General features: G+C 50.0%; 1 protein-coding gene across 6 annotated transcripts; it reads right to left on the bottom strand.

Annotated features, from left to right (window-relative positions):
* Positions 1 to 913: 913 nt before the first annotated feature.
* Positions 914 to 26,396, bottom strand: Rorc (RAR-related orphan receptor gamma). Of its 6 annotated transcripts, NM_011281.3 has the most exons (11): positions 26,259 to 26,396; positions 24,126 to 24,155; positions 11,984 to 12,069; positions 11,589 to 11,730; positions 9,933 to 10,439; positions 9,594 to 9,715; positions 7,984 to 8,116; positions 7,703 to 7,810; positions 7,435 to 7,545; positions 6,050 to 6,159; positions 914 to 1,998 (listed from the first exon to the last, which is right to left on the bottom strand). In NM_011281.3, the coding sequence occupies exons 1-11, from the start codon at positions 26,296 to 26,298 to the stop codon at positions 1,837 to 1,839; spliced, it is 1,551 nt and encodes a 516-aa protein (NP_035411.2). In that variant the 5' UTR covers positions 26,299 to 26,396; the 3' UTR covers positions 914 to 1,836. The 6 variants fall into 6 exon arrangements, 5 of the variants coding, with proteins under 5 accessions (NP_035411.2, NP_001280663.1, XP_006501225.3 ...); NR_121656.1 differs by lacking the exons at positions 24,126 to 24,155; positions 26,259 to 26,396 and adding an exon at positions 21,587 to 21,758 and having other exon boundaries at positions 7,984 to 8,790; NM_001293734.1 differs by lacking the exons at positions 24,126 to 24,155; positions 26,259 to 26,396 and adding an exon at positions 21,587 to 21,758.
* Positions 26,397 to 27,075: the final 679 nt, after the last annotated feature.

Here is a 27,075-nt window from a genome sequence, read left to right as displayed (position 1 = left end):
ACCCTGTTGGTGCAAAATAAATAAATAAAGCAACCAGGGAGGGCTGCAGCAAGCGCCACTACGGGATGACGAATCGAATCGGGGGAGGAACTGAAGAGGGGACCCAGGGCTGGGGCAGGGTCTGCTACGGAGACAGCCTGGGAAGCTTGAGAGAGTTTTGACATCCTGGTTCCTCCTGGGGAGCTAGAGAGCTCCCGGGACACCGCTTCCACAGCCTCTAGTCTTTTAGATGCAGGGCAATTCTGTGCAATTTCTAAATCTAAACGGGCCTGTGGGTATCATTTGTTGGAAGTTCTTAGTCTAGAATACCTTCCTTCAGTTTAGCTTGCCATTTCTCTTGTGTCAGGTATCTGAGCACCAGTCTCCCTGGTGGATTGCTTAGCTGAGGGAGAATCTTGGGCGGTGTGTGTGTGTATGTGTGTGTGCTAAAATTCTTATAAAACAGATAAATTGCTGGCTTGACACAGAAACAAAACTGCAGGGCAAGCATGTATCCTAGGCAGTCACATTCAAGTCTCCCAACACCCGACATGTGTGCCCTGCACCCTTGTACAAGCACGCAGGCACGATACACTTCCAGCCTTTGAAATCGTTTTATAAAGAATGGCACAAGTTGGGATTTATGTTTACTTGGCTAAACCCTTCCTCTGAGAGAAAAAAAAAAAAAAAAAAAAAAAAACCTCCCTCCCTCTCATCTGCTGCTTATACCTCCTAGGAGAGTCTGCAGCTTTACAAAACTGAGAGAAATTCTGAGCAAGACTATGGAGGAGAAACAGGTCCCTGTCCTGTTCCTAGTCTCTCCATCATGTGGAGTCAGCAGCACACAGGTACAGAGCAGGGGATGGCGCTGCCTTCCTTCCTCATAGCGTAGAGACTGAAGTCAAGGGCATCTTCCCGGGTGCTGGTCCTTGGGTTTTCCGGCTGGTTAGTATCCGGTCCTCTGCTTCTCTTAGGGACAGAGGACAGCTGGAGCTGGGATGAATTCTGGTGTCCTGTATGAATTAGAACCTCAGGCTTCTCAGAGCTGCAACCTCAAGGAAGAGATTGTGTGCCAGAGGGAAAGTCTACAGAATGGTGTCACTGGGGGCAGAGCCTCTGTGTGCTCCACCTGTGTGGATGTGTGTCTCTGATTAGACTGCTAACGAATCTGACACTTTTAAAGTGTGCAAAGAGGTTTCCATTCTAATTTTTCCAGTGATGTTTTTCTTCATACCCAAACCCCATAAAACAGTTATCTTGGGACCTTATCTCCACCCCACCCTCATTCTTTACACATCCAGGCATTTTAGGTCCCAGAAAACAGGCAGAGGGGGTCAACAACATTTCTTAACTAGGAAGAAGAAAGGCAGAAAAGTCTCAGGAATCTATATTCTTATTATATACAGGTCCTTCTGGGGGCTTGCCACCAGTCTCTGAGCTAGATCCATGTCCCCCCAGGAGGACCCATGGGGAAATACAATGAGGTATTGAAAGGACTGTTATTAGCTTTCAAGCCTAGATTTGAGTTCTCCTTATCCCAGGTACCTGGATTTATCCCTGCTGATTGTCAGTCTGTTTTTTATTTGACTTGGTCATCCTATCTCTATCCCATCTACCCCACAGCTTCCAGAAGCCAGGGTGGAACTTATGGGAAATCAAACATAACAAGCCTTTTCTCCATCACTTGCTGCTGTTGTCCTACAAGGCAAGCCTAGGGGCAGAAAATCAGTCTTAGGATTTGCTTACTCCTAGGGATACCACCCTTCATAGAGTGCAGAAAGGGAAAGGCTGGGTGAAGGGAGTCCAGGGAGACGGGTCAGAGGGCTGAAGGAAATAGAAAGTTGTCCTTCCTCCAGATCACTTTGACAGCCCCTCAGGGGATTCAACATCAGTGCTGAAGAGTTCCTTATAGAGTGGAGGGAAGGCGGCTTGGACCACGATGGGGTGGAGGTGCTGGAAGATCTGCAGCTTTTCCACATGTTGGCTGCACAGGCTCCGGAGTTTTCCTTTGGGTGGCAGCTGAGGATAGGTTAGGAGGGAATGAGTACTTCGGTGCTTAGCAGAGCAAACACATCTCACTGTTACTGAGCTAGGATGACCCTTCTTGATGCCTCCCCGACCCTTGACCCAACTTGAGCAGCCAATCCCATTTGTTAGATGTATGCATATCTGGAAACCTCAGGCTAAGTTAGAACTGACACGAGACAGGTGAGCTTTTCCTAGGTTCAATTTTGATGGTCATTTCTGTACCTTCAGGACTGTGCTTGGAGCAAGGACATGCTTGAATGATGGCATCAATGGCTCTGCCTACCCCAGAATGAATTGTGTTTGCTCCCATGGCCCTTTGCCTTGGTTCATGTTGTTTCTTCATCTGGAGGGTGAGGCTCTGCTAACTCTTATTTTGCTAATTCAAGTGTTATCTCCTCTGAGAATATCATCCCCATCCCTTGCTGGGCAAAAGTCCTGTTGGCTTCCCTTTGTGTAGCATTTGCCACACTGTAGAAAAAAGGATCCAGTCTGTCTGCCTTCCTGCCCCACATGTACTTAGATAAAGTCCATCTGTCTTTTTGCCACTATGTATCTTCTGTCCCTGGCATGAATGCTGAATTCATGTTCATCACCTGCTTGTTTTAACTAAACAGTTTCTAGGAAGGTGCCTAACTCAGCAGGTAGTAAGTCAGTATAGTAAGCCTCCAGCCAAAGGAAGGTAAACCTCTAAGAAAGGTGCAGAAGCCCAGGGGACAGAGGCAGGGAGAAAGACCCCAGGCACCATCTCTCCTACGCAATTTACAGCATAATGAACTGAGACTTAAAAACCACTCTTTCTTGACATCTCCCCTTCTTAGCTTAGTTCCTTAGAAAAAGTAACAATCAGAAAAGTAGGTAGCAGAGTGAGTCCCTTACGCCTCTTGAATTTATTTTGTGTTTTAGTACTTTGAGTTTGCCTGGGTTACTACAATAGTTTCTTTTATTCATTCAAAAGATATTTGTTGAGAAACTCCATAAATCTAGATGAGGCACTGTCATGAGCTCTGGTGTAACATCGGTGAATAAAAAGATGTGCTTTTATTAAATGTGCACAGCAGCCAGGGAGTCATAAACACAGTTACGTACCGCCTAACAACTTTTCGGGGAATTATGAACCTCAAACTTCAGTGGTCCCATAAGGCTAAGGGAGTATGGACGACAGTACAGCTGTGTTTGTTTGTATTAAGTATATCCAGTTGTACCCCACCATGTGAAGCTATGGGTAAGCATTTCTTAGAACATATTCCTGTTAGTAAGCAGCATATGATTGTATCTGATACTAAAGCAGGATAAGGGATGGGGTCCTTCTCCAGTCCGGTAACTGTTTAAGGAAAACCTCTCTTGAATGAAGGCCTGGAGAAAATACTTGGAAACAGGGAAGAGAATATGACAGGAGACAATAGCAGGTATAAGAGGCCCCAGAGAGATGGGACCAGTGAAAAAATACTGTGGTCAGAGTAGGGGAGTCAAAGGATGGTGCAACGTCAGGTGAGGAGGAAGGCAGGGTGGTCCATTTGACTGTAACATGGACTCTGGAGTTGGATTTTGGCTAAAATAGGAGGCTGGAGATCAAAAGAGGCAGGTTTTGTCTTGTCTCCTTAAAATGACCAGGGTGGTTACTGAGCAAGTGCTGTGTGGCTCTGACGTGGCAGACAAAGATGGGGTGGGATTGAGTTAGGAGTATAATAGTCCAATTGTGGCTGATAGCTGGATGGGGGGGGGGCACATCATGGGACACGTGATATATTTTGAAAGTGGATTCTGCCGGGCAAAGTGGTACATGGCTGTGATCTCAGCACTTAGGAGCTGGAGGCAGGAGGATCATGAGTTTAAGGCTACCTTTGGCTTCATGAAACTGCCTCAAAAACCCAGAACAAAAGGCACCAAAGTGGATCCAACCACATTTGTATTCCAACTGCTTTCCCAGACCTTCTTTAAATCCATTTTGTTGTAGATTAAAGTTTACATTCCTCAGGGAGAGACTGTTTGAAGTGATTTCTGTATCTCAGGACTCCTGTGATGACTGTGAATAACAAGGGCCTGAGCGAACGGTTACATAGATGGATCCTTCACACAGGTCAGAAGGAAATTCCCTAAGCAGCTCTGAGTACAGCATTGCCTAGAAGTGAGGCTTTCACTCTTCATACGGCACTGAAAGCCTTCCTAACTGCTCTTCCTCCAGCGGTTTCCAGGCTGCCTTCTGCTACTCTTCTGCTTTATCAGTCTACCCCAGCTTCTGACCTCACATTTACCAAAAGTACCATGAAGGTCAACAACGTGCTGGCCTTCAGGCATGAAGGCCTGAATGCAGATCCCAGAACCCACGGAAAGAAAACCAGGTGAAAACTGGATGTGGTGGCACAAGACTTTGATCTCAGTATTTGGGAGGCAGAGACAAGCAGATCTCTAAGTTTAAGGCCAGCTTGGTCTACAGAGTAAGTTTCAGGACAGCCAGGGATACACAGAGAAACCCTGTCTCAAAAAACCAAAAGAAAAAAAAAAACAAGAAAGAAGAAGAAGGAAAAGGAAAAGGAAAAGGAAAAGGAAGGAGGGAGGGAGGGAAGGAGAGAGAGAGAGAGAGAGAGAGAGAGAGAGAGAGAGAGAGAGAGGGAGAGAGAGGCCAGACAAGGTAGTACATGTTTATAATCTCAACATTTGAGATGTGGAGATAGGCAAATCATCTCTTGGGACTCAGCAGACCTAGGTCACTCATAGGCCGGGCTAGACTATGAGAGACCCTGTCCAGAATGAATGAACAAATGAAAAATATAAAAATGCAGCACCAAAGGAATGGTACCTGAGATTATCTGGCCTCTACAGGTATGCAGAAGCATCTATATGCACATAACCGATCACACACACACCCACACACACACGAGTGCACACACACACACACACACACATACACACACGGAAACATGAGCTATGAGCCATTCCTCATGTACTATCTGGTCTCCTCAGAGCTCCATTCATCCCATTCCCTAAGCCTGGATCCCTGCTCCACTTCAGGAATGTTTATTAAAACCGGTATATTTCATGGTCTCATTCTCTCACCCCAAAGGAAGGATTTATGTTTTACTGGCTTTACCTTCAAGTTGTGAGGAATTTTTACATTTTTATATTTGTGTGTGCTTGTGAGCAGACATGTGTATGAAGGTCAGAGGTCAACTTGCTGGAGTTAGATTTGTGCTTTCATCATCTGAGTCCCAGTTATTAAACTCAGCTCATCATGCTAGGCTTTGTGGCAAGCATCTACCCATTCAGCCATCTCACCAGCCCCTTAAGTTGCCTTGAAACCCTGTCATTTTCTCAAAAGCAGCCCCCACTTTTTAAGGGGGGATCTCATGTAGCCCAGGCAGGCCTGAAACTCATTATGGAGCTGAGGATGACCTTGGATTCTTGTTTCTCTTGCTCCCGGCTGCCTCTTGAATGCTGGTATTACGGGCACGCACAACCGAGGCGTGCTTCTAAGAGCTTTTTAAATAGCAAATTAGGGGCCCTGGGGATGTTGTTGAGAGAGCACTGGGATTAAGATTTGTGTTATCAATTAATATGTGTCACTGGAGTCACTTTATTGCTACAGGAAGATTCTAACACCTGCCCTATTTTAACTGGTTTGCCATTAGGATAAGAGATATCATTGAAAGCACTTTGTTAACCTCACTGTTAAAATATCACATATTTTACCCCATATTAGCATTATATTAGAAGGTACACAAGTCTCTTTTTAAGAGGTTAGAATATCTTAGTGGGGACAAGAACTGCATCTCTGTAGCTTTCCACAGTTCCTTGTATAAGCAGGTGCTGGGTAAGTGTCAGCTATATTAAACTGAATTGTTCCCTGGAGGTCTCTTCTAACTCCACACTAACTTTCCATCCCTTCGTACATGGAAACAGATGCTCCAGCAGGGCCCACAGCTGCTGCAAACGCTGACATAGCCCAGCACTGCAGCACTCCTTCCTCTGCACCCGAAGACCCTGGCCCTGATGTCACACAACTGGCAGTGGGCCTAGTTTCTTCTACCCTGTGGACTGCTCCTACCTTGGCTAGGAGGCCTTGTCGATGAGTCTTGCAGAGATGATGATGGAAAGCCAGTTCCAAATTGTATTGCAGATGTTCCACTCTCCTCTTCTCTTGGAGCCCAGGACGGTCTGAAGGAAGGGATGGGATGGGACCAGAGTGAAACGGAAACAACAAAGACAGTCGTGACCAACAAAATGGTGTCATGTATCTTTTTGAAGAGAATCTCTGTCTCCGTCTCTTTCTGCCTCTGTCTCTCTGTGTCTCTGTCCCTCCCCACCCCACCCCCATGCATGTGTGCGCACATGTGTGTACTGGTTTGACTACAGCAAACTGTATGACTCTAGGCCTGTCGAGCTAACTACTAGGGAAACTGGGCAGAGATGAAAGGGGTGGGGAGACATTCTAAGACTGAGAATGGCCACTTGATGTGAGCTCATTTTGGGACAGAATGCCTATACTGGCACTAGAGCTCTGGGTCCAAGCAGCTGAACGATAAATATTCAGAAGGCCTAGGGGAGTGGGCCTGCTGCTCTGGGATGGTTAATGACCATACAAGCCTTAACTAACTTTTAATCTCCTAACTAACTTTTAGCTACCTTGTCCCTGGTAACCTGCCTTTCATGTAGCTTATTCAATGTCAGGCACTAGATTTCTGTCATGGAAGTAAAATGTTAGAAGAGAGCTTCCTCATTCCTACAGGAGTGACTCAGAGAGGTGACCTTCTTACCAAGGACTCTAACGTACTCAGTGGCTCTCTTTCAGCCCCTAAGCTACCTTTCCCTTTGCTAGAAGTCTTGCTTCTAGCTTGAAGTCATGTTAGTAGAGCTGGAAGGCTTGCATGGTCATTAACCAACCCAGAGCAGCAGGCCCACTCCCCTAGGTCCTCTGAATATTTATCGTTCAGCTGCTTGGACCCAGAGCTCTACTGCCAGTATAGGCATTCTGTCCCAAAATGAGCTCACATCAAGTGGCCATTCTCAGTCTTAGTGGCTCAATCTGGAGGTGACTTAAAATTTTGGGTGCAGCCTAGATGAGTTATGTCAAAATCTGGACGTGGGACCCAGGGACTCAATTAGTCCTTAAAGCTCCCTAGGTGATTCCCATGTGTACTGTAAAGGAGTCACTGCCCTACACTGGCTAGTAGGTTAACATCTATTGGGGAAGTGGCTCATTTCCTTCCAACCTCCCTTCTCCATGTTCCCACTGCCCCACTGTATGCTATCCTCGCCCTGTCTTAAGGTTCCTCTGCATACTTTAGTCTGTTATATTTTACAGAAGCACGGGATAGAGCTCATTTCCTTATTTCAAGCAGTCTCCCATTAGTCACATCCAAAGGCCTAGGTTCGCCATTAGCTGCTGTGTCTCAGCCACGAGTGCCCGCTCCCATGCCCAGCCACACTCACTGGCATTGATGAGAACCAGGGCCGTGTAGAGGGCAATCTCATCCTCAGAAAAACACAGGGCGCTGAGGAAGTGGGAAAAGTCAAATATGGAGCTGATGAGCTCGCTGCAGCCTGCCGGAGTGGAGATGAAGAGAGTAAGCATGGTAGCTGCCTCCCCTCTCCCCCAAGGATGCCACTCTTGGGTGTTTAGAGCAGGGGGCAAACAACCATGTAGAGAGGCTTGTGATAGGATTGGCATCAGGACTTTCTCAATTCCCACTGCCCTCACCCAAGGCTCGAAACAGCTCCACACCACCGTATTTGCCTTCAAAAAAGACTGTGTGGTTGTTGGCATTGTAGGCCCTGCACATTCTGACTAGGACGACTTCCATTGCTCCTGGATAAAGGGGAGAAAGATGGGTAGGCCATGTTAAGCAGAGCCAGTGTCTTGTTAAGCCCTCGGTGTCTTGATTTCCTTAAGTCACCTCCCTCCACTTGGCCCTGGGTCTGTCCTTCCATCCCCAGCCCATGCTCCACCCCCACCCCCAGGGCCTGCCAATCCCTGTGCACCTGCTTTCAGTAGTATGATCTGGTCATTCTGGCAGAGCTCCATGAAGCCTGAAAGCCGCTTGGCAAACTCCACCACATACTGAATGGCCTCAGTGAGGTGGTGGGCACAGCGCTCCCACATCTCCCACATTGACTGCGGGGATAGAGGAGGAGACCTGTGATCCCCCCAAGCCCCTGCACCCCATAAACTTTAGGGTATGAGTTGTATATTGTTGTCAACCATAGAGCCTATTAGCACAAATGTAGCCAGGGTCAGTGCCTGTCAGTGAGTTACAGTTACTGCTATCCCCAGCTCAGTACAAGGAATCCCAGAGACTTATATAAGGGTTGAAAACTTCTAATTTCTTAACTTCAAACTCCTTTCTCCCTGATAACCTGGTCTCTTGTGAAGTCCATTCAATACTAGGTATTAGGATTCTGCTACGGGAGAGAAAAGGTTGCCAGAGAGCTTCCCGGATTCCCAGGGAGTGGCTCCAGATAGGAGGCGATGGCTTTCCTGCAACACTGTGATAGCTGTTGTGGAGAAAGGGAAACCATACATGATACAGTTTCACCTGCAAACAGTGTACACATTGTTAATTACTGCTCCTCCTGAAGAAGGTCTCAGCAACTGAGAGGTGCAAATGTGAAGTGCCAGCTGACTTCAGAGCCTCTGGTACTGTCAGAGTGTGACAGAAGGGGTGGCAGACACTGTGGAGCCATCTCTGTATGATCTTCTGTACTTCTCCCTCAGTGTAAATTCTGTTCTCAGAGGCCAGTTGTTGGACGGGCTGAGGATGATCTCACAGGTGTGTCTAGCCTCTGACACTGTAATTTGACATAGTTATCTACAAAGTTTATACCTGAGAATCAAGTTTCTAAAAATCTCACATTTTAGAGCTGGGTGGTGGTAGTGCACACATTTAGTTCCGGCACTCAGGAGGCAGAGGCAGGTGAATCTCTGAGTTCGAGGCCAGCCTGGTCTACCAAGTAAGTTCCAGGACAGCCAGGGCTACACAGCAAAACCTTGTCTTGGAACCAGCCAAACTAACCAACAACCAATCAACCAACCAACCAACCAACCAACCAACCAACAACCAACAACCAACCACAACCAAATAACCAACAACATCCAACCAACAACCAACCAACCAACCAACCAACCAACCAATCAACCAACCAAAAACATTCTCATGATTTTGCATTGGGCCACATTTATCACTATCTTTAGACACTTGTAGTTCACAAACAGCAGGTTGAACACAATTCAAAGCTTCTATTACAATGCCTGACAGGAAAGGGTGTCCAGTAAATGACCCTCAGATACTGATTAGCATCAGTTACTGATGGAGGATGAAAGGCAGTGTGGCAAGGTCTGGGTGGAAGAGGATGTAGGTTGCTAACTAGGTGAAATCTCAATAAGCAGGAGCTACAGAAATAGTCATCTTGCTGCCTGGATACAGACAGTCACACCTGTTAGCCAGCCTGTGATACCCTATTGCTACCCCCATTCCTGTGAAAGACGCCATATCTGGGCTCTACCAGTGTGTGTGTGTGTGTGCGCGCGCGCGCGCCCGCACCGCACCCGCGTGTGGTGGTGCCCTCCCTTCCCTCATGTCTCTTGCCCTTACCTTCCTCTGGTAGCTGGTCACCTCCTCCCGTGAAAAGAGGTTGGTGCGCTGCCGTAGAAGGTCCTCCAGTCGCAGCTGGCATGTCTCTCGGAAGGACTTGCAGACATTCTGTACCAGGTACTCTGGGGCCAGAAGATGAAGTCACAGCTAGATATCAGCCAGTTCCCACCCCAAAGTTCATAAAGAGGCCCTCTGCCTGGCCTCCCTTGCTCTGCCTCCTCCCTTGGCTTTTTGTCCAGGATCCCTAATTCCTTAGGACTAATGCTTGATTACATGGGCACCGTGCTGGAGGAAGTTCTTGTCTCATTTTCACTGCCCCCACCCTTCCCAGATGCTCACCTATGTCTGTCAGAGAGGCATATGGTACCTCTGGGGCACTGCAGAAACTGGGAATGCAGTGGCTGTCTGGACCCTGTTCTGGTTCCCCAAGTTCAGGATGCCTGGTTTCCTCAAAACGAAGTCCACATCTTCCAAGAGTAAGTTGGCCGTCAGTGCTATAGATGCTGTCTCTGCCTTCAGCTTTGCCTCGTTCTGGACTATACTCAAGGTGGCAGGAGGCCCCCTGGACCTCTGTTTTGGCCAAGGTATTGGAATATGGTGGGCCAGAGCCTGAGGCTCTCAGGAGGCCAGGGGGACAAGCAGAGGCCTCGGGTAGGTCAGGTGAGGCGCCCAGTGGTAGCTGCCCATCTGAGAGCCCTAAAGTGTATGTAAGTGTGTCTGCTCCGCGGCTCCCAGCTGGAGGAGTCTTGGCCACTTGTTCCTGTTGCTGCTGCTGTTGCAGTTGTTTCTGCACTTCTGCATGTAGACTGTCCCTCTGCTTCTTGGACATTCGGCCAAACTTGACAGCTGAAGAAGGTTCAGGAATCAGTACAGGAGGTAAGAGAAGACAAGACAGGACAGGGCAACAGGCACATGAATCTGACTCCATGCTCCATTTCCCCAGCTCTGTCTATGAGCTTTCTTTTGGGGAGCTTAGGCTCCAGGCTCCTTTCATGCCTGGCTCTGCTCTCTTTAGGATCGGTTCCACCAGCATTTCCATCTCCCCAGCAAAATGCTTTCAGCTCTAGACTAGATGCTAATAGTGCAGAACTCAAGCAATGGGCTTGGGCCGGGGAGTCGAGTCTCCTGAGACTAGGGCTGAGGTGGGGGTTGAGTAAGGGGCCTCAGGCTGTATTGGGGTCAGCTTGCCTGTCTGGGAGGGCTGGAGGAAGAGAAGGGCTGCGAACACAGGTTTCCCTGTGGTCAGGCCTGCAGGCTCCCTGGTGACCTAGATACTCACCACAGCCCAACCCAGGCTCTGGTGGCTTGCTTCTGAACATCCTCTTCTGCTCTCTCTTTCCTGCCTTTTCACTCCCCCAACCCCTCCCAGGTGTGGGGGCACAGCCCTTCGCCCCGCCTGCCCCTTTGCACCCCTGCATGTTTCCTTTCGCTTTGGCTTTGTTATTTTGAGCACTGAAAAGTGCTGACAGGCTCCTTCTGGGTCTTCCTCACCTCATGCCCCCCACTCCACCCAGGGCTCCTCCTGTGGTGAAGACGGTGGGTGAGGAGGTGGGTGAGGAGGTGGATACGGCTCGAGGAACACCACACTCGATCCCCCACCTTCTGGGTCATTCTCAAGCCAACCCAGACGGTGTTCCTTGCCACAATCCTATGCCTAAGGATAGTTACTCAGGAGGGAGATGGAGCTAAACAAGGCAGGAGGTAACAGTGTGGGAACTGGATAGGAACTAGGCCAGGAGAAAGAAGAATGAAGAGAACTCATTAGAGGAAGAAGGGACAAGAGTACTAAGATGATGCTGGTAAAGGTTTTCTGGAGCAGAGCCTGGAGTAGAGGCTGAAGAGCCTTGAGGACCCTCAAAAAGACAGGACAAAGGGCTGTGGGTAGAAGAACAGAAAGAGGCCCCTGACAGGCTGTTTTTGCAAGCCAACTCTGGCAAGAGCCAGGATGTCTCTGGAGAGTACAGGGACTCTTGGGGGCTGCCCCCACATTCTCACCATCTCGGGACATGCCCAGAGCCAGGCACTTCTGCAGGCGGCAATGCTGGCATCGGTTGCGGCTGGTTCGGTCAATGGGGCAGTTCTGCTGACGCGTGCAGGAGTAGGCCACATTACACTGCTGGCTGCGGCGGAAGAAGCCCTGGGAAACAGAAACTGCTTATCCCACCCTCTCGGAGTTTGAGGTGGTCCCAGGGACCTCCAATTCATGTGCACTGGTCTCAAGAATTTCTACATCCACCAAAGTCCCCGAACCTCCACTGTATAATTGTGATGGACCCTGTGATCACATTCCTACATCGAGATTAGGTCCTCCTCCTCCCTCCTGTTCCTGACCCTGGGGAGACCGCTGAAACAGCCAAGTGCATGTATGCAGACAAATATGTACAACTCACCTTGCACCCCTCACAGGTGATAACCCCGTAGTGGATCCCAGATGACTTGTCCCCACAGATCTTGCAAGGGATCACTTCAATTTGTGCTGGAAGAGAGAAAGAGAAGCTAGCCCATAATGTTTTTTTCTGGATTTCACTACCATGAGCCTGGGCTGCAGACGCAGGTGTATGGTGCTCCCCCCACTTCTTCAGTGAGCTCCAACACGCCCTCTTGCATTATGGAAGGGGAAGTAAAGTGTAAATGATTCTCAGCATAGGGTCTGAGGAGGCTGTGTTTTGTTCACAAAGCAGCTGGGAGTTGTATCAGCTTTTATGGAGACAGAGAGCAGCTGCAAAGAGGCCACCTGCTCAGTCCTTCAAGTTGAACATCTTCAGTGCCCTCCTCTCATCCTGTATAGGGCCAGAGGAGGCCTTACTGCTTCGTAACACCTGCTTCCCGCCCAGGGGGCTTCTATTTTGTCTCCTTCCCCCCATTGAAGTTTGGCTCCCAGAACAGAGTATGGGGCACAGCCACTGAGCACTAGACAGAGATGTTAGTCACTCTTGGAGGAAAGTGAAGGCTACACAGGGACAGGAACTGAGGGGAACCAACACAGCAGGTACAGAGAGACTAGAAAGAAACAGATGAAATCTAGAGAAGGGCTCAACCCAACTTTGCTGATTGTCTTAAAGCCCAAATAAGATTTCTAGACTGATGACCCCAGAACCAAGACGAGGCAATGCTCTGTGTAAGTGTGTAAGAGGATGTACAAAGGCATCTGGGTCTATGTGTATGAGCACAGGACACGACTGTTAAAACTGGCTGAGATTAAAGCACACTCCATCCACCTGTTCTTCTCACAGATGAAGACCTAACTACCTAGCACAGGCTCACACAGCTAGTTTCTTTGAGTGCCAGGTCTACAACCCCACTCTCTTGAACAGTTCATTATCTGTTATCTTCTTGACATGTTTGGAGGCATACTTGAGTGTGTGTGTGTGTGTGTGCACAGAAGAAAAGTATATGTGGCTTGTTGAAATGATGTCAGTTTGAGGCCAGCCTTTAATCCTAGGACTAGCCAGGCAGAGGTAGGTAGATTACTTTGAGTTCAAGACTTGCCTGATCTACATATCAAGATCCAGGCTAGCCAGGACTGCTCAAGAAGAAGGAAGGAAGGAAGGAAGGAAGGAAGGAAGGAAGGAAGGAAGGAAGGAGAAAAGAAGGTAGGTTGGTCTCTGTGGCCTGTGGATTGGCGGTATATTGTCTATACCAGTGCACATACACACATTTGTTGGTTAGAGCTTGATTCCTGGACACTAAAGTCCAAGGCAACAGTGGTGGCACATACCTTTTATCTCACCAGTCAGGAGGCAGAGGTAGATGGATCTCAGTGAGTTTGTGGCCAGCCTGGTCTGCAAATTGAGTTCCAGGATAGCCAGGGCTACACAGAGAAAGCCTGTCTTGAAAAACAAACAAACAAACAAACAAACAAAAAACTGAAAAAGAGCTAGGACTTAGCTCTGTGGTAAAGCAGCATGCATGAAGCCCCAGGTTCAATCTGCAGTTCTTTGGGGACCTGGGAGGGAGAAGGGACAGCAGCTAGGTAAAGCTTGGGGTTCCAGCCACCCCAGATCTTTTCATCAACAAGTCCAAAGACTAGGGGGCGAAGGGGTAGGGTGGGAGTGGGGGAGCTGGCTCTTCTCCCAATCACTGACTGACTTCTGGATTTTCCTGAGTGGATAGTCGAGAGTTGAAGCAGGCTAGAAAAGAGATCTAGAGTAACAGTCCCATCTCATCTGTGACCTGTCTCCCACCCTAGGGACAGAGGAAGTGCCTCATGGAGAGCAAACTCACATAGGATCTCATGTCCAGCCTGTGCCTAGCATCTGTCATATGAGAGCTGCTACGTCTCTGTAATTCCAGCATTTAAGAGGTAGAAGCAAGACAATCAAGAGTTCTATATTGTCCTTGGCTACATCATGAGTTCAAGGCTAACCAGGGCTATGTGAGATGTCCAAAATCTATAACCACACATAGGTCTGCTGATATGGAATGGTTAGACCATGATTTGCCCATCACTTCCCAAAGTATTCCATCATCCTTAAACTATGACCTTCTCAAGCCAGCCCAGAGCTGGGTCAGATTAAGTAGCTGTCTCTTTAAGGGATTGGCCATATGAGTGCCTGAAATCCTTCCATTAAAACTCAGTTCTTTGTCCTACCTCCAGACATACTTTCTACCTGCCAACTGCACAGTAAGCTCCAGCCACCAGGTATCAAATGCTCTGTTCAATGGCTTCCTGTAAGTTACAAGCTGGGTTAAATGCTTGGTGGGGAAGAGAGAACAGGAGGGGACCTGAGTGCCTGGAAGAGAGGTGGAAAATGTGGGGGCACACACACTTCCAGTCACTCTCAACCTCAGTTCCCTTGGCAGCAAATGACGGTGAAAGCAACATTGCCTGTGGTGTAGGTCACATGGCATGATTCAAGAGAGTACAGGGAGCACCGTGGAGAGGCAGAGCACTACAGGGCAGGGTATTACTGTCTGAGATAAAGCAAATCCATGGGAATGGCAGCCTGGCAGTAACACTTGGGTCCACAGCCTTTGCTCCTACCCAACACCTTCTCCTCTGTACTCTGTGGTATATCACTCTTCAGTGGCCCTAAGACCAGAGAGGGGGAAACCAACATAGGTCACCCAGAAAAGCAAGTGGTAGGGAGATTAGGCCAAGCCACGGTGGGAACTCAGGCCCTGGCCTAGCAGGCAACCACAGGCCTCCCTACCTCTTCCCTTCTCCAAGAGCCACATCCGTGTGCGTGTGTACACTGACCGCATGGATGACCCCAGTCATACCTCCTGCCCCATACCTGACCCATTGCTGGTCCTAACCCAGGAACCTTACCACAGTGTAAGTAAGACCCTGCCATCTCATAGGAGATATGACCAGTCAAGAACTGGGAGTTTGGGGGCTATGGGAGCCCTGGACCCTAGCTACCAGCGTAGCCCCTCTTCTATCTTCCCATTGCCAATCCAAAGCAGTGGTCTACAATGAGACAAGCACAAGAAACGGGGAGACTGAGAGATTCAGGACTGGGGGAAAATAGTTATAGCAAAGGAGAGACAACTGAAATCGTGGGAAACCCCTGCTTGTTCTGGTCCTGTGCCCAATCCTCCACATGACCAAACTTCTTGACTTTCTCTAGTTCTCCGTCCCCTACACCTTCACCCTGTTCAGTACCATCCACCCTAAACACTTAAATATCAAAGAAAGTACCAGTGGGGTGTGTGTGTGTGTGTGTGTGTGTGTGTGTGTGTGTGTGTGTGTGGTGGGAAGATAGAGACAAACAGAGACAGACAAACAAAGTCAGAGAGAGACAGACACTTGGGGAAGGAAGGAGGGGAAGGGCTGGTAGGGAAGTCAGCATGAGAGGAGCGGAGAAACATCTTCCACAGCAAAGCTTCAAGACTCAGACCCTGAACAGCAGGTGATGGGAACCCCGCTTGGGGAGGGGGTGCTGAGTAATCACAGGATTACTCAAACTGTTGCCTGGGAGCCTAGTCTGCCAGGAACTTACCATCTCAGGGCCCAACGGTGCCAGGAACTGGAGCCAATCAAAGGTCAGGAGCCTTCAGGTCAGCCCAAGCCCCATGGCTCCCACAGCAGCCAAACTGCTTCTTTCTTAGGATTTTTGTGTCTTACTGTTCCCTCATTGTGCCTTTCTCCTGAAGGGTATCACAAAGAAAACCCTCAAGCTGGGAAATCTCAACATTCAGAAAGCTGGGGCAGGTGGGTTGCCATGAGTTTCAGGCCAGCCTGGCGTATAGTTTGAGACCCTGTTTTAAAAATGACAACCAGCCGGGCAGTGGTGGCATACACCTTTAATCCCAGCACTCGGGAGGCAGAGGCAGGAGGATTTCTGAGTTCGAGGCCAGCCTGGTCTACAAAGTGAGTTCCAGGACAGCCAGGGCTATACAGAGAAACTCTGTCTCTAAAAACTGAAAGAAGGAAAAAAAAAAAAAAAAACCCCTCTATCTTTATTCTTACAAAAGCAGAAATGCCTGGTGCAGGAGGCACCCAGCTAGCAACTCTAGTCTTTTGTCTTTCAAAAAAAGAGAACCTGGAGGTCTTGTTAAAATATAGGACCTGGTCTTGTTAAAAATATAGCTACAGCAGTAGCTCAGTAGTGGAGGGCTTGCCTAGTATACACATGTTCTGAGTTCCATGGCCCAGTACCACAAAACAACAACAACAACAACAACAACAACAACAACAACAACACCACCACCACCATGAAGATCTTTGTTCAAGCAGCCCAAGGCAGGGCTCGGAAAGTCCACACTTATAATGCACTCCAGGACAGTGATTCTTTGCCTTCAGACTATGCTTGGCATAAAAACATTTTAGTCTCTGGCTGCTTTTGTGCCAGGCTGCTCCTCCCAAGATGTCAAGGTAGGTTTGATAATCACTTCCCAAACCCATTCCTTATACAGGTCAGCTCACTGAGTTTATCTCTGCATCTTCCCTACGGATGTGATGTAAAAACTATAATTATGTTGCAGCCCTGGAAAGCAAAAGTGACTCTCCTTTGGATTGCTTCTGCCCTGAAACGCTCTTCAAGGAGCACCTTAGAGCCTCCAGGGAGGAGAAATACGGTAGAAGCAAGCCACTTCTGCCCCCAACCTCCTCTAATCTCACGCTGCTCACAGCTGCAAGATTCATTGATAGTGCATTTTAACTATATCCAGAGCTGGGCCCTGGGTCCTGACCAGGTGCCTAGCCACAGAGAGGAAGTGGTTGGAACGGAGAGGGGCTACAGCCCAGGAGGGTCTCACTCCAGAAGCCCCAGTTTCAGGGAAGGAATGGTTTAGGCAGAGGCATGCTAGGGCTCTCTTCTGTTCCTCTTTTCCTGCTTTCCAGCTGATACTGAGTAAGAAGGAAGAATAACAAAAGATGTAGACACTGCCTGAATTTTTAGTGTATGCCAGGCTTTACAGTGTGTGTGTGTGTGTTTTGTGCTGTGCTGTGGGACACAATCCAAGGTCTCATGTGTGGGTCTCCCCTTTCCTCAGGGGTCACTGCCCACCAGCCCATGGGCACAAAGGGAGCAGAGTGAAAGGACAGCTATTCCCCCAGCCTCAACTAAATTTTTTTTTTTTTTTTTGAGACAGGGTTTCTCTGTGTAGCCCTGGCTGTCCTGGCACTCACTTTGTAGACCAGGCTGGCCTCGAACTTAGAAATCCGCCTGCCTCTGCCTCCCGAGTGCTGGGACTAAAGGTGTGCGCCACCACCGCCTGGCTAAATTAATTCACTTATTAATTATGCCTGCACATGAGCCACACACCACGGTGAATGTGTGGAGGTCAGAGGACAGCTTCTAGGATTGGTGCTCTCCTTCTTCCATGTGAGGCCTGGGCATTGCACTCAGGTTATCAAACTTGACAGCAATGCCTTTCCCCACTGAGCTGCCCCACTGCCTCCCAGCCCTTCTTTTAAACAGGGTCTCACTGCGTACTCAGGCTGGCCTGAAATGCAAGATCTTCCTGCTTCAGCCTCCCATGTGCTGGGATTATGGAACCACCACACTCAGCTTCCTTTAAAAAAATAATTTATGAATTATTATACTACATGTGTGCATGCTATATATACATGTGGGCACAAATGCCACAGCTTACATGTGGAAGTCAGGGGACAACTCTGTGAAATCTGTTTTTTCCTTTTACCTTCTCATGGGTTCTGGAGATTGAATTCAAGTCGCCAAGATTGCAAGGCAAGGTCCTGCAGTACCATTCCATTGTCCTGAGGACTCTTTACATATACTTTTAATCATCAGAACAATTCTGTAAAGTAGGGTCTGTTAGTATTGTCCCCATTTTACAGATTAAAAAAAAACAAAAACTGAGGCCTAGAGAGTGATTAGACCGAGTCTATACAGCCAGGAAAAGGCAAGCAAGGAGTTTACATTCAGGTTTTGGTAACTGGAGTCAGAGTCCTCAATCATTAAGCTGTATCCCCTTGGAGGATGAGATACCTAAGTATACTAAAAGAGAGCGGATAGAGCAAGGTCATTGGCTGCAAAATGATCAAGTGTGAAACAAGGGTAATGATAGGCTAGGTGAGGAATAAACCAGGACTCATGCCTCGTACAAAGATATAGACAGACAGACAGACAGATGAGACATAGATGATACATAGATAGGTAGATAGGTAGAGAGATAGATAAACCGACAGACAGATACCATTCCTTGGGCCTGGCTTCCCTCAGTGGTCCTGGCTGGCCCATGCACCCTTTATCTACTTCTCTAGAGCCAAGATCACATGACCCATGCACCCCAGCAGAGCTCCTGACCCAGGGCTCCTCTGGAAGTCCACAGCTCCTTGAGGGTATGGGCTAGGTTGCCCCTTGTTGGGCCTTTCTTTGCATCAGTGAGTGAATGGCTGGATGAGAAAGAAAATGCATCTCTCAGCTTAGGCCCCTTCTCTATTCACTGAGACCACAGCTCCAGCCAGTGGTCCCCTATGTGCCACAACCTGTCATCAGCCTCCCATATTCCTTAGTTCTCAGTTCCTCCAGTTTCTGCTGGAAACCCAGGTGGTGGGTGCCACCACAGGGACAGGAACCACTGATTTACCTGCTGGGCATGTCCCCAACCAGGCAAGCCCTCATGGAATTTTCTACTGACATACCTGATATCAGAACTGAAAAACTGGTGACTCTAAAACTCAGGTGGGCGAGGGAGAGACAGGTTTTGCAAAGCCAAGAAAGCAAGCCAGCCAGCCAGCCACTCGAAACCCCCTCTTGCTGCCCCCACCACCCCCACAGTCTGGGACTGGAGAAAGGAGAGGAAATAAAAGAACGCAAAGAAAACAAGCCGGGGATGGGGGAAGGGGATGAATCACCAGGAGGAAGAAGCTCTGAGGAGTGGGAGCCTCGCCTGCCTGCCTGCCTCCAGAGCTCTGGCTCTGCCTCTGGGAGGGACGCAGACTCAGGAAGACCTGGCTGTGGTACTGAAATTCTGCCTGTTTCTGTTCTGCTCCCAAACAGAACTCCACTCTTTGAGCCTTGGAGTCTCAGGGAAGAGGCCGTGTCATCATTGCAGCAGGAGTGGAGATTAGACCCCAGGAAATAATCACGGGGCAGGAGTGAGACCCCAGGCTGTCTTCCTTAGAGAGCACTCAGCATGGGGAAAGTCCCTGTCCCTGTTGGTTTGAGTCAGCAACAGAGGCAGGGGAGGGAGGGGTGGGTGAGCCCCTGGTAGGGACAGCAGTTATCAAGACACATATTCATTGCGATGGAACAGATTGAAGATCTTCACATCCTAGAATCTTGAGCCTGGGACAGTCAGGATTCTGGGTAGGAATGGGAAGAAAGGAAAAGAGAAAGATGCAGGAGTGATTGATACAAGGAAGGAACAAGGCTGATGGAGCAGGGCCTGATGCTCTATATTACAATCCTAGCACGTGGGAGGCAGAGGCAGGCAGATCAGGAATTCACGGTCACTCTCAGCTGTATATGGAGTTCAAAGCCAGTCTATGACATTTTGTCACAAACAAAACCAAATAAAAGGCCCATGAGAAGGCTCGGTGGGTGAGAGTGCTAGCCACAAAGGCCTGTGGCATGAGTTCAATTTCCAGCATTGCTAAGGAAGGAATCAGCTACCGAATGTACATACACACACACACACACACACACACACACACACACACACACCCTGGGGACTCGGAGCTCTTTGTGGCCCGTTGCTCAACATAATCATGGCTGTATTCAAGGAAGAGGACTGGCATGTGACCTCCCATTCCTAGACTTCCTGTCTACTGATTCCACACTGACTAGCTCCTAACAGTGAGATGGCTATGTCATACACCATTGACTGGCCGAGGTAGGGGTCGAAGGGGCTTTGTTTCTTCCTGAGACACCCTCCAGTCTGCCATGTTCCCTTCCCACCTCCCGTGTCTGTACTTTATGACCTGTGCCCTTCGTCTCTGGACTTCTTACTCTATGGCTCTCCTGGTAGTGCTCCATCTGGACCCCTTCCCCCTTGACCCTCAAACCCATCGCTTATTTCCTACATTCCATCTATTCCTTGTTTCTCTGGCCTCACTCTTTGGTGTGTCATGGTCCTAAACCCTCTCTGCTCTGACCTCTCCCAAGTAGGTGGTAACTGGAATTCAAAGGGGTCAGAAAACTTGGATATATTTATGTGTATGCATGTGTTGTGTGTGTGTGTGTTTGCGCGCGCGCGCGTGCATGTGTGCATAAAACGCAGAGCTACCCAAGTGTATCCCTCAGATACTATTGGGGCTGTTGCCCTCTGCTTCGGCCGACCTGGGGCTGTTTCTGTGAAATCGATCTGCCAGCTTTTGCTGCGGAGGGGAAGAAGCCAGAAAAGAACCACGGCTCCTACTCCATTTTAGGACTTTTGGTTCTTCTCCTGGTCCTCTTGTCTCACCAAGGACTATAGTCCTGTCCCATGCATGCAAGTGGAATCCCAACTTGACCTTGTATACTATAGGGGTCTATTCTCTTTCACCCATTAGGGGACGAGGGGGTCTCTTTGGTCTTGGGCTCTTAGAACTCAGAGACTCCCATGCTTGGCATTTATTTTGTGGCTGGAGACCAGAGATCAGCGGCTTGCCTCAGGTGACCCTGTGTTAGAACCTGCTCACTAGCCTTTCAGTCCATGGGCCTTTCCAGGACTCAGTATGGCCTCCCCTTTTGTGGCTTGTGGAAAGACCCCAGGTTAAAGCTGGGGCTTCCTCAGGCCTCAGGGTAACAGGCTTCCCTTTTCCTCACTCACTGTAGACTTTGAGAGGTCCTCTGGCTTCCCTTACATGAGCAGGGAGGATCGGATCCCCCACATTGCTCAGCTGGAAGCCTAAAGGGCCCCTGACATCTGCCCAGCAGCTGTGGGCCCATGGTTTCAAGCAGGGAAAGGAGTGAGACCAAGGTTTTCTGCTCCCATCTCTTCTTGCTATAGATGATCAACTGCACCTGAAGCATATGCAAACACACACACAAATATACACATAGCACACACAGAGCAGTCCCTAGCTGGATTGTACTGAGCCATCAGGCCCTGGTATGAGTGTGTGCGTGTGTGTGTTTAAGGTTAGGGAATCAGGGAGATGATGAGTTCTGATCCCCACTGCCTGCTGACCTCAGTTTACTGTGACTCCTGCCTCAGGGTACAGCAGTGCCTGCAGTTGGAGGCACAAAGATAAACTCTTCACTAGGAACAAGGAATATAAGCTGTGGGTCCTAATGTCTACCAGACTCCACCAGCTCCCAGGCCCTAATGGTGAGCTCTTCAGTGATGCACTCCCCTCTTGGGTCTTGGTCTCTTTGTAAATCAAAGGGTTGGACCCTTGGGCATGCTCAGTCTTCCCAGAACTTCAGAACTTATGTCAGGAACTCCTCAATAATTTGATTACCATTGCTGCCAAGGAAGCTGCCAGGGAAGAGTAACTCTCTTGGGACTCCACCCATCTCCCAGCAGATCTTGACCTTGACTGGGACACACCCTGCCAAAGAGGCACGGTTTCCAAGATACACTCCTATTCAGCGGGCCTAGGAATGGTGACAGGACCCAGGCTCCCCCATGACCGGATGCCCCCATTCACTTACTTCTCATGACTGAGAACTTGGCTCCCTGTCCTCCTCAGTAGGGTAGCCCAGGACAGCACACAGCTGGCAGTGGAGGTGGGGTGAAGCCCTCTCAGCGGGTGCCTCAGCCCTTAGATCTGCACAAAGCTCTCCCCCAGTGTTTCTGGGCAGGGGGGTTTAAGCTCTGCTCCACACAGGTGGCCAAGTGACAGCCCCCCAACCCCCAGAGGTGCATTGGGTATGATGACAGGCACCCCACGTGGCCAATCTGGGTCTGGGGCAGGGTGTGAGGGGCGGGGCAGCCAATCACAGGGGGCGTTGGAAAATTCCAAAACCACAGCTACAGCCGCGGTAAAAGCTGTTTCCACTCGCCAGGGGAGTTCTAGCTGGGGAGCTTCGTGGAGCTCATGGGCAGAGGCCAGGCTCGAAATCCCCTCTCCTGAGTACCCCAGGCCCTCTTCACCAAGTGACATCAGGGGTAGGGATGTTCCAAAGGTAAGTAACAGGAATCTGTCTTGGGTGGTGTCTTGTGGCACTGAGACCCTGTGGACTGTCAACAGCCATAACCAGTGTGGTACAACCGGGAGGCTGCCCTCACCACACCCAAATTCCTCCTACACATGATGCTATCCTGGGCTGAGGAAACGATAGCGGCAGTATCATCAGGCAAATACCCTCTGTAGGATCTGTAGGATGGGTTGGTCCTTCAGAAAGGCCTTTGGAAACAAGACTGCTAGTCTGGGACACAGATAGTGACACTACCATCTTCATCCTCTTAGCAGCAGTGCTTAATTCAGTGTTGGGAATGATTCAGCTCTGTGTGGACTTCATAATCCCCATAAAATACTTTATGTGATAACTACCATTCCAAAGACAAGGAAGGTGAGACACAGAGAGATTAAGTAACCTGCTCAAGATCACACAGTAGTGAATGGTTGAGTAAGGACTTATGGCCAGGTAGAGTGACCTCAGATCCACTGGAGGGATAGAAGGGTATCTCTGGTTCAGGTTTGCATTCGAGTGTGTCTCAGACTGGCCCGTCTCCTGGCACTTGAGTTTCTCTTCAGGTTTTGTTGGTGTGAGATTTCTTATTGATGGATTCATTTGTTTTCCATCTGCTCTGTGGGGTACCTCAGCCTTGGAGGTTCCTCTTCTGGCCCCTTAGTCATTCGGTCCCCTCTTGGTCTGGGTGTGCCCCCGGGTTTCTCAGCTTGGACCCCTTTCTTGAGGTTATTTCACTTGGGAGGCAGTTTTTATTGTCTTGGCCTGGGGTTGGGGCCAAGACAATAAAAACTCAAGGAGCTCAACCTCCTTGAGAGGTCTTCAATCTTTCTGGTTAGTAAAAAGCTCTCTCTGCGAGCTTGGGAATTGGACATTGGATGGATGAGGGTAACTAGCCTGGATCCTCAGGAGGACACATGGTAAGGGTTAAAGGATGGGAGGCAGGTCTAAAAGCTTGGCTTGGTCTCTCCCAGTTTCCACTCTCCAAAAGTCCCCCTCTACACCCCCAAGTGTGGTCCCTGGTCCCCTCCCCCAGCTTGCCTGCGTCATTCTGACTCGCTTTCCTCCCAGGGCCCTGCTCAGCGTTTCCGTGGGGCCCTGTGGCTAGTGCACAGGAGGCTGATCAGGATTATGCTGAGCCAAGCAGCTCCGACCCCCCCCAGGAGGATGGAGCCCCAAGCTCAGGGAGGAGGGATGCTGGGACAGGAAGGCCACAGATGGCTTTTGTAGTGGGGACAGATTGGTGGGCAACCAATGAGTATGTGATGGAAGAGTAGAGGTGACCTCCTCTGATGAGATTGTCACTATTAACTTAATGACCATGCTTGTGGCTTTTCCAGAGTGCCCCCAAGGTGCTGAGGGTATGCACGAACCCCTGGGGAGGACTTTGGTGGAGCGGGCACATTTTGTAGGGGAATAGCTTCTCTCTATGTGGCTGGATTGGGGGTGCTGCACTGGCCTGAGACAGATGTTTACTTGCAAGTGTCCATTGGGAAGCCCTTCTGGAACTCTGGTCTCTTCCTCGTACACTGCAGTCTGAGGATTTCGGGTTCCTGTCCACTCATTCTTACAGAGACAAGGCTTTCCTACTCTCTAGCTCTGCAGAGCCTCTCTCCAGGCTTGCTCACACCTCAGAATGTGTTAACCACAGAGATGAACACCAAACCTGGCTCTGCCACCACAAAGCCCTGGGCACGCTCCCAGGCCTCCTATTGTGGCTGCTGAGTTCTGAGGCTGGGGTGGCCTTCACCTCCTCCCTGGTCAGACACAGCAGCTGAGCCTCTGTCCAGCACCCTGCCCTCCTCTTTCCCAGTTCCCCTTTTCTTTCTATGCTTGTAACTTGGCACCCCTTGGGCTTCTTTTTTTTTTTTTTTTTTTTTTTTGGTCCTGGCCTATAAGCCTATAAGTCTTTCCCTTTGGCCCTTATCTCTTGGGCTTTGCAGTCTTAGCCTGATTCTTCCAATTCTGTCCAGTCCCGGGTGTTCTTTCACTCATGCCTCCTGAACTGAATGCTTTTGCCATACCCCGTGCCACCTTCTTGGCCCAAACCCCTACTCACAGGTGTGGGTCTTCTTTGCAGCCAGCAGCTCTGTAAAGAGAAGGAAGGGATCAGTGAATAGTTGAAGATGTTAGGGGAAAAGCCAAAGACTTCCCCAGTTCCTGGCTCCTGCCCTGCCCCATTTTTACCCCAGCACTACCTGGCCTCTGAGAAGCTGGGCCCCTTGGCAGAGCCCATCACTTTGCCCTTTGGCCACACTGGCCCTCTTCCAGGTCCTGAAAGTGCCCAGCTCCTCTCTGCCTCCAGGACTTCCTCATGTCACACTCTACCCTCCCTCCCCCATTTAGCTAGATCTCAGATGTCTCTCTTTTCCTCTGGGGCAGCCTCCCATGCCCTGTCCCCTGCCCTGGGGTTTACTCAGCCAGCACTCTGCATTGTTTCCTGGCACTTGACATAACAGACAACTGCCCTAGGTATGCCATCATCCCTTCTAGATTGTAAGCCCGTCTGGAGACAGAGCCTCTGTCTGTCTTGTTCAGCTTGTTGCTCTGGGGAACAGCAAGAACCCTCTAGTATCTGGTGCATTTGACGTACACACATATTCTGCACCCAGAGGGAATGCAGTCTTTTGGTTGCTTATCTGTGCCTGAAAGCAAGAGGGAGCTGCAGAGGTGTGGGGCTGGGAGTGCATGGGGAGGGTGGGCGAAGAGGAAGACAAGGAGGGCCGAGCTGCAGATAGACCCTCTCTGGCCGCCACTGTGCTTCACCTGCCCACAAGCCTGCAGAGGGAAGATCCCTTTGCCTTGCTGCTTTGCTCGTGGATGGGTCTGGGTGGAGATCAGACAGGAGGAGGCACCCCATGGTTCGTGGAGGTTTACAGAGATGCTCTGCTGTCCAGGGGAGCAGCAGCTGAGGGGAGAGTCATGGTTACTGCATAGTTACAGGGCTGTTTACATATCTGGGATGAAATCAGCATGCAGTCAGTATTTGGGAAACACCTAGAGAGGGAGCCCTTGGCAAAAGAGGCCGCAACCCATTTCCTATATCCAGGGTGCCTAGGGCCAGTCTTCTGTTCCAGAAAGCCCATTAGCCCTGTCTGTAATGTCCCTAACCTTTGATTCCTTTCTGTTACTTTTTGCCTTCTGCTGTCCAAGCCTGGCACACATGTCCTGTCCCTCCTTCACTGTCCCTCTGCCAGGAGATGCACTCTGCAGCCAGGCTTCCTGCATTTCATTGCCGTGATAGTAAATGGGGCCTGGTAGCCTGTTCCCCGGGTGGGGGAGGGGAAGGTCTGCCCAGAGAGGGTGTGGCTTCATGCCATGCCCACCTCCCTGCTAATCCTGTCTGGCCCTACTCAGTTTCCTCCCTGACGTGGCACCCTTGTCCAGCCTCCAACTTTGCAATTCAGAGCAGTCTTGCATGGGGACACTCCCCTTGTTGGCCCCCACTCCCACTCCCACCCCGGAGCCTTTCTCTAGTGGCCCTAGAAGCTGGCACTTCTGTCGTTCACTCTCTCTAGGTTCCCAGCTGACAAGCATGGGAGGGAGGGAGGGGATGTCCTGTTCTGAAGGGCTCCCTCCTCACTCCATCGGGGGACTGTTCCCCAGTTCCTTTCTGTGCTCCACAGGTGCCTCACACAGCAAAGATAAAACTCCGTGCTCGGACCAGCTTGAAGGAAAGCGTGGGACTGCTGGGCTAGAGCAGCTGGCATGGTGCAACTGCATCTTCTCTCCCAGGTCCCCCACCCCCAGCCCCTGCGCCAGAACGGCAGCCACTTGTGAATGAATAGGAAGGCGGAGAGTCACCCTTCCAGCCGCTGCTGCCCAGGGTTCTGTGGCAGGCAGGGAGGGGCCTGCTCACACCTGGGAGCCAGCCCCATTCCCATCCTCTCGATCAAGCCTCCCTAACACAGCTCCTCCCTCCTGCCCCCACTCCAACCTGTCTCTTCCTTCTTGCCCTCCCCGTCTTCCCAGGTCTCCTGCTGTTACCCTAGGCCCTCTTCCTGTCCCCCCCCTACAGTTATGTAAAGACTCGGTCCTACCTCACCGCTTTGCTCTGTCTGCCAGTCCATCTCCCCTCTGCTCACCTCTCTTCTCCCCAGTTCTTTCTTTCCCAGTCTCTTCGCCTCCCTCCCCTCCTCTGAGCCCCCTGACAGTCCCTTCCACCTGCCTGCAGGGCTTTAGGGTCTCTTACCCCGAGATGTCCGGTGGTGTCTCTGTGGGGCCCTGTCCATGGGGTAGCTCCCTTGGTGCCGTCCTTGCTGCCCTGGCTGCCCAGGAGGGCAGGGAGCAGGGCCCAAGGGAGGGAGGAGGGAAGAGGGAGGGAGCACCTGGCCCGTCAGCAGGCAGGGGAAAGGAGTGGCTGGCAGAGTGTCCTGGCACAGGAGGGGACTCAGGGAGAGAGCAGTGGACCAGTGTCTGGAGTCTTGAGGAAAAACAGGTGAAAGGGAGCTAGTACTTATTAATTACCTACTGTATGCTGAGTTTTTGCCAGGCCTTGTAGGTAAATCAGAATTTTTTTGTTTGTTTTTTGGAATCCCACATGATAACCCCCTACAGGCACGAGTGATTATTCATAATCATGAACCAATTGCTGCCCAGAATAGAAAAGACTTGCCAGGAATTCACAAGGGCAATTCGTGATTGAGTTGAGATTTGAACCTGGTCTCTGTAACTTTTTTAGGACAGGTGACAGAATAGCAAGAAAGGGAGGCAGGAAGAGTGAAGAGAAAAGACAGCCTCTGTGTGTGTGTGTGTGTGTGTGTGTGTGCACTCTGATCTCCAGGATGGGATCAGATATACTTCCCTGCAGCTTGGGTTCCCCCAGCACATGTCTTGCTTTGCCTCTCTCTAACTCCATGCTGCCCACCTCTGGATTTTCCAGGCTTCTAGATGCTTCCCATACTTCTGGTGTGGTGGGGGGAGGTGTGGAGGAGGAAGAGCAAATTGAGAGGTGAGGGGTGTTGGAGGGAGAGCAGAAGAGAGCAACTGCACTGGACCAACAAGTTGAG

This window comes from Mus musculus, chromosome 3, assembly GCF_000001635.26.
Source record: "Mus musculus strain C57BL/6J chromosome 3, GRCm38.p6 C57BL/6J".
Taxonomy (NCBI): domain Eukaryota; kingdom Metazoa; phylum Chordata; class Mammalia; order Rodentia; family Muridae; genus Mus; species Mus musculus.
The sequence above is the reverse complement of the archived record's forward strand: the minus strand, read 5'-3'. Positions and strand labels throughout refer to the sequence as shown.

Bases quoted from the DNA above. Each gene is read 5' to 3' on its own strand.
- Rorc (NM_011281.3), bottom strand. From the start codon at position 26,298: ATGGACAGGGCCCCACAGAGACACCACCGGACATCTCGGG. The intron at 12,070-24,125 runs GTGAGTAGGGGT...TCTCTCTTCCAG, and splicing joins TGCAAAGAAGACCCACACCT to CACAAATTGAAGTGATCCCT. The intron at 7,546-7,702 runs GTGAGGGCAGTG...CCACTCCGGCAG, and splicing joins GGAGCTGTTTCGAGCCTTGG to GCTGCAGCGAGCTCATCAGC.